The following is a 7,500-nucleotide window of genomic DNA, read 5'->3' as shown; positions in this document are numbered from 1 at the left end:
CTTCTTCGTCTTTGTCTGCATCTATTTCTTCCTTGTCCTCTCGTTTCACTATGTCTCCATCGTCTGTTCCCTCCTTGTCCTCTTCTTCCTTTGTGCCTTTTCCTCGATCTTCATCTTCTCCTTTCTCCTTGTCCTGTTCTTTCTTTTTGCCTTCATCTTTTTCTTCCTTCTTGCCGCCTTGTTGCTCATTTTTCACTGCTTTCTTCCCTTCCCTGTCTGCTCCTACGTTGCCACCACTTTCACTTTTAACTCCTCCTTTTGCTCTTGCTTCTCTGACCTCTCCGTTTCTTCCTTGTATCTTTCTTTCTTCCTCGGTTTCTTCCTCCTTAAACCCTTTTCCTTCCTGCTGTTCAAGGGCCTTAACCTTTTCTCCATTTTGTTCTGTGGCAGTGGGATTGGGAGTTTCCGTTTCAGGTGATCTTTCAGCAGTGCCTGAAATGAAATATAAAAGAAAATGACAGAAGTTATTTGGGAAAGTACTTTAAATTACGGTACATTATGTATGATGTACCGAACGAATGTTAATAAGCTGAAATAATTGCTATTAAGTGTTCTTGAACGAATGAGAAATCTGTAGCCATTGTCTCCTGTTAGTCAATCGAGCATAAACAATTGACATTAAATTATATGGCACCGTTGTTACCAGTCACTAGCAGTGACTAAAAGGAGTATTGTTAAGAAGGTGATTTGTTTACATTAAATGTTAATAACTTGGTGAGTGATAGATAATTAAACTCAAGGAAAGCGTATATTAAGTGGTGTAAAATGAAAAGGTATTTTTGCATCATACTCAAACCCAAAATGCGAAGCTTCTAGTAACAAAATCACTAAAATAAAACGATGTGAAGAAAAAGGAAATGAATGAACAACAAAGTAAAGTCGATTAAAGGACAGAGTAATGAAACCGCAAAAATATGTTCTGCTTAAGATTTGAAAGACGAATCGCGTAACGTTTAGAACGCGTAAACGCGCTTAAGCAAAAGCTGAAATGGTGCATCACATTAACTCTCATGGAGAAAAGGTAAACAAAGTATTACGTTATAATGTGCAAGGTGAACTCGACCGTATGTGGCGTTAGCAGGTCTTTGTAAATTCAATAATTAGCAAATTTTTCCGTTACAATGCTGGAAAACAGTATGGCGGAAGACCCACTGCCTGAATAGAGTGATATGAAGAGAGACAGTGTTACCTTTGAACAAGCTAGTTATATGAAGTTTTGTAGACAAATACAAATTAAAGACGAAAAAGCATTGGTCATCGAATCTGCATCTGCTAACCTGACTGCTGAAGCAGCAGAACAGAAGCAGACATAATTCAGCGATACCTGACATTCCAGTAGAACCTTTGATGTAATTATAAGAAGCCTATACTCTTATGGAATTATCCGGCAAAAATAAACTACAAAATAATTGATAATAAGAGGAAGATTAGCATTGATGAAAAAATAAGAACAGACCAATAATTATGATCATGATCCCAGTGTGTCAGATGATTATGATAATGATAAAGACAGCGTCACAAAATTTATAAAAAAAATAGTCCATGGTTGAATCTTGAGACGATCTTTAAAAAGTTCCAACATTATAAAACAAGCTGTATCATCATATGCTAAAGTAAATAAAAAAACAGTAAAAAATGCCTCGAAGTTTCTTCGGCGCAATCGAGTTTTCTGTACAGCCGCTATACCGTATAATCAAGGCCACCGAAAACAGCTATCTTTCGGTGGTCTTGGTATGAGCCGCGGCCCATGAACCTTTAACCACGGCACGGTGGTGGCATACCCTATATCGCTGCCAGAAGTACGATTAAGGCTAAATTTAACCTTTACTGACGCTAGGGGGCTGCAATTTCTTATGTTTGATGATTGGAGGATGGATGATCAACATACCAATTTGCAGCCCTCTAGCCTCAGTAGTTTTTAAGACCTGAGGGCGGACATAAAAAGTGCGGACAGAATAAAGTGCGGACGGACAGACAAAGCTGGCACAACAGTTTTCTTTTACAGAAAACTAAAAACTTAAGTATGCGGGAGACTTATTATTGGGTGGCAAAGATGATGATAGTTATCGCGCGAAACAGTTTACCATCGCCACGAAATATACAGTAAGTTCAAAGAAATCAAACTTACCCAAGAGTTAATACGTCACAAATGCAGTAAATGTTATGAGCGAAGTGAGTGTTATACCAAACGAGGCAACAAAACATTTAAAAGTATAAAGATGAAGCAAAAATGAGAGAAATGCAACAGATCGCGGATAAAAACTTGCTGTAAATTATACACTGCAAAATATAGTTTTGTCTCCTTACTATGAAACGAGCGGAAAGAAAGCTATAGAAGTAATAGAAAAGGTTATATGTAATAAAAACCCTTGATGAGAAATGGTGTTAAAATTAGATTAAGAAGTGATGAAAATTAAAGAATCCATTGGCGGTAGGAAACTGAAAGGACGCTTTCGAGCCACTCTTTACCTCGGATGTAACTGCACTCGAAAGAGCAACAGAATAGACTAATGAAGTAAATGTACCCTCAAGATACGAGAAGAAATGCCATTGAGAACTTGATTGGTATTCCATTACGAATTAACGGGAAATTGAAAGATGCGAACGCTTCTATAAAGCATTTAAGAACAAGTCAGCGACTCGTGTTTGTCACAAAGACCAGTGATCCCGTAGGGGGTTCGTGCTGTCAGTGCACTTCATGCGGTGCACTGTAGTCATTACTTAAGGTTCTTTGCAGTGTGCCTTCGGCCCCTAGCTCCAACCCTTTTTGTTCCTTTTACTGTACCTCCTTTCATGTTCTCTTCCTTCCGTCTTACTTTCCACCCTCTCCGAACAACTGATTCATAGTGCAACTGCGAGGTTTTCCGCCTGTTACACCTTTCAAACGTTTTACTTTCAATTTCCGTTTCAGCGTTGAATGACCTTATAGGTCCCAGTGCTTGGCCTTTGGCCTCAATTCTATATTCAATTCAATTCAACAAATACAAGTGACGCCGAAGCCAGACTTTTTTCAAGGAAAAGAAGACTCAAATAACTCGCAAAGAAAAGGTGTCTTCAGTGACCTACATGAGGGTCGAAAGGTGCGACTGACTCCTGCAATACACTCGGACGTTGAAGTTAATTGTCATGCATCAGGCATCTTATATCATGAAATTGGTATCGTGCAGATGGAGTTAGTGGTTCCTAATGAAAGACGGAAAATGAAAAAGAGGAAAGGATCACGGAAGAGTATTTGAAAGAAAGTGAGTAACCGTGAGTCAGCCAGTGTTTTTAGTAACAAGTTTTACATTATTATTTGATTTTTATTAAAATTTATTCTGTGTAAACGAAGGAACGTAAGTTTTAAATAACAGTTTCCATCGACATCGAGCTTTATTTTGTTTGTCTCCAAGTTTGTCGAAGTTTTATAAAGACGTGAAAATTAATTCAACTGTTTTTTTCTGTAAAAGAAAACTATTGTGCCGGTTTTGACTGTCCGTCTGCACTTTTTCTGTTTGCACTTTTTTCTCTCAGCACTTTTTTCTGTCCGCACTTTTTCTGTCCGCCCTCAGATCTTAAAAACTACTGAGGCTAGAGGGCTGCAAATTGGTATGTTGATCATCCACCCTCCAATCATCAAACATACCAAATTGCAGCCCTCTAGCTTCATTAGTTTTTATCTTATTTAAGGTTATTAAAGTTAACTAAAGTCGTGCTTCTGCAACGATATAGGATAGGCCACCACCTGATGGTGGTTAAAGTTTCAGGGGCCTCGGCTCATACAGCATTATACCGAGACCACCGAAAGATAGATCTATTTTCGGTGTCCTTGATTATACCTTGTAGCGGCTGTTCGATTGCGCCGAAGAAACTTCGGAGCATTTTTTACTTGTCTGATATTACGAATTGTTGTTTTGATGGTTATCAGGATTACAGAATCAAAATTAGGATATAAACTAACAAATAACGTCACTTTGATCTCCCAAGTTCGAGACAATTAGCAGACTGTAGATTTATTAAATTCATTAATTATCATATCAACACGTCATTTTTGCTCATTGTTCTGGTTAATACTTACACCAGATCAAGAATGTTCATGTTTTGGATGAAAATTCATAAAATGCATTGAATTACTTCAGGTACAGAAATTCTGATGTTTCTTAACAGAATTATTATATCCAGATATGATGAAATGATTTGCAAAACTTATAAAAAGCAAAGTGAAATTTCCTGTAAAGGGAAAATGAGTATAATGCAGCGTTTCACAATTCTGGTTATGTAAAAAACATTGCAGGCTGGAGTAGTGCAGTTTTGGATAGTGATAAAATACAGAATTTAATAATATTGTCGTATTGCTAGTGTTTTACACATTGAAATTATCATTTTTTTATCGTATTTTTTCAAGATTATTTTTCTCGTACGCTTCGATTTTGAAATTAATTTTGTTTCCTTTGCGGAGAGAGAGAGAGAGAGAGAGAGGGCACGCACGACCAAAGAAATTAATCTGCAAGGTTCGAAAAACCGACATCGGAATGAATTCAAGTGACATTTTGGCAGATATTACCTCCTGGTCTCCGTGAAAATATATTTGATAGCATACGGAATTTTCCTCTTACCTTCAATGTCGTCTTCAGCCAGGGATAAGCTGGCTCCATCTACAGCTGGCATCGTCACCAGAGCCATCAACAAGACGATCATCATCGTCTTCACCATCTTCAGCAGCGTTTTCTTCGCCATGGCGTCTATGAGAGAGAAGTTTCCTTTTCTCTCTAATTCGAGAGATTTTCTAGTCTCTCTTTGTAACTTTCGGTTTCGAGAGACGAGGGAATATTGAATGTCTACGAAACTTACTAATTTGGCCGCGTTTACCGGCGGGAACCGCGCGAACACTTCAGCTGATTATCACTGACACTTTAGCCTTCTACCGGAGGAGATACGGGACCGGCGAATAGTGGAATCCCCCGGCAGGTGAGTGTTCATATAAAGGAGCCCTTGCGCGTGACATCACGGCATCCCGCAGGGGGAGACGCTGGGGTGTCCCGTGACGTCACTTCCGACGTGTTTTCACACGTGGTGGAGGTTGCAGGCCATCAAATAGGAAATACGACAAATAAAATGATTTCGACAGTTGAATATGCACTCTGCACAAATATTTTGTTTCCCTTATCTTTGTTTCTGGTTATAGTCTTACTAAGCATGAAATTGCCTGACACTAAACATTCTTTTTACGGAAATTTACCTATAACGATGTAAACCTCGTGTTATGGAGAATTTACTGTTTTATAAATGCGTCCAAGCCTGGTTATGGGTTTATAAATTATAACATCACCTATTTTTTTGCGAACATGAGATTATTTTTTATTAGACAGAACCACGGTATTAAAATAGGAAAGAAAATTGAAAAATATCTCCGTTGCTTGATATTTTGAGTAAAAAATAGATGTTAAAACTTGCCATTCTTAAATGCCATGCGTTCTGAATGAAATTTAAGTCTCTTTTCATTATTATCAAAGAAGGATGCTCATACAACAACAAAATACGGATGCTTTTCCCAGCATTCCATTCACTTTGTCTACCGAAAAAATTTTAAATGAGAGAGAGAAGGAAATAAAGCAAAGCAAGAAAATACGTTGCGACACCTAACCATTATTCATTCACTCTTACAAACTCTCATCTCTTTAATTTCATTTTTCGATAAAGGGAAAACTCTAAAGGAAAACAGGGAAGTTTAACCCGGACGGAAGCAGTAAACCAGACTCATAAAAGCGAGAAGGTTATAGAAATAAGGGAAAATAGAGGCAGTTAAAAAGTCCCACACTATGCAGCAAAAGTGAAATAACAAACGAACTGAGTTATCCACGGGTTGATGATCACCGAAGGAAATGTGAGAAAGGATGACTATCTGGGTGTGCCGTTGCCTCCAGTAGCGAAGACGATCTTCCACAAATTTACCGGAACTCTTTTCTGCTGATGGTACGGACAAGTCATTATGTAAAGGAAGAGTTCATTTTGGCTTAGAATACATGAAATCTCGGGTGGGATGCCCATAGATACTATATGACGCGTTGATCTTACCTTTGTTCTCTCTCAGTCCACTAAATAAAAGAAAACAAAAATATAATTGCGAAAGTAATTAAACATGAATAAATGAATGAGTGAATAGATAAAATCTCACAATCAGATTATATGTATATATATATATATATATATATATATATATATATATATATATATATATATATATATATATATATATATATATATATATATATACATACATATATATATATATATATATATATATATATATATATATATATATATATATATATATATATATATAGGCCTATATATATACATATATGTGTGTATATATAGAGATATATACAGTATATATACATATATATATATATTATATATATATATGTTGTGTATAGATATACATACACAAATATATATATACATATATATATTAGATAAATGAATCAATGGCTAAATAAACATGCTGACAAGCGAATGAATAAATGAGGAAATATTTATGAACAGGTCAACGAAATACGAAAGCAAAGGAAGAGAGAATGAGGATTCTTTATCAGCAAGAAAAATGACATATGAAATCCTCTGGTTTTCTCTTTCTTTTCCATCGTTCCCTCCCAGTTCTTCTACGCCATCGCATTTTCTGCTCACTGCAAGAAAGCTTAGGAAGAATGTAAAGAAGAGATCATCGTTGGGAGGTAGCGTCATCAGTGCACCTCATGCGGTGCACTGTAGGCATTACTTAAGGTTCTTTGCAGCATGCCTTCGGCCCCTAGCTGCAACCCCTTTCGTTCCTTTTACTGTACCTCTCTCTTCCATCTTACTTTCCACCCTCTTCTAACAATTGATTCATAGTGCAACTGCGAGGTTTTCCTCCTATTACACCTTTCAAACCTTCTACTGTTAATTTCAGTTTCAGAGCTGGATGGCCTCACTGGTCCCAGCGCTTGGCCTTTGGCCTAAATTCTATATTCAATTCAGTTCAAGAATGCAAAGACGAGAGTCAGCTATTTAATCGTGAGAGTCAGAAAGCCTCTTGGCCTACTTCTGATTTTTTTTTTTTTTTTGGCTGTTGTTAGTCTGTAGTTGGCAAATTTTTATCACAGGCTCTTGCTTTTATTCGTACGGTTTGGGGTTATGCATGTCAAATCCGCAAGAAGTATGCACACAACATAAAAATATGTTAGAGGCAATTTATATTGGCAGGCAGACACACAAACACACACATATACAAATATATAAATATAATGAACTCTTTTATTGGGAGAAAATGCTTATCGTTGTATATACAAATACTTATATGTACGATCGATATACATATGTGTGTTATATATATATACATCTATACATATATGTATATATATACGCATATATACTGTATATATATATATATATATATATATATATATATATATATATATATATATATATACATATTTATATATTTATATATTTATATATATATATATATATATATATATATAT

General features: G+C 36.3%; 2 protein-coding genes across 4 annotated transcripts in view; one reads left to right on the top strand and one right to left on the bottom strand.

The window, feature by feature from the left end:
* The window catches only part of LOC136848654 (uncharacterized protein DDB_G0283697-like), a 16,625-nt gene extending 11,691 nt beyond the window's left edge, over positions 1-4,934 (bottom strand). Inside the window, exons 1-2 of the mRNA XM_067121069.1 lie at positions 4,596-4,934; positions 1-432 (exon numbers count right to left, since the gene is read on the bottom strand). The exon at positions 1-432 is cut by the window's left edge and continues 2,610 nt beyond it. Coding sequence (XP_066977170.1) covers positions 1-432; positions 4,596-4,716 — 553 coding nt within the window. The 5' untranslated portion in view covers positions 4,717-4,934. The remainder of the gene's footprint in view (positions 433-4,595) is intronic.
* Stat92E (Signal transducer and transcription activator Stat92E) overlaps positions 1-7,500 on the top strand; it is a 141,265-nt gene that overhangs the window by 5,740 nt on the left and 128,025 nt on the right. The gene's annotated exons all lie outside the window — the stretch shown is intronic.

Source organism: Macrobrachium rosenbergii, chromosome 19 (assembly GCF_040412425.1).
Source record: "Macrobrachium rosenbergii isolate ZJJX-2024 chromosome 19, ASM4041242v1, whole genome shotgun sequence".
Taxonomy (NCBI): domain Eukaryota; kingdom Metazoa; phylum Arthropoda; class Malacostraca; order Decapoda; family Palaemonidae; genus Macrobrachium; species Macrobrachium rosenbergii.
This window is presented reverse-complemented; position numbering and strand designations above follow the sequence as displayed.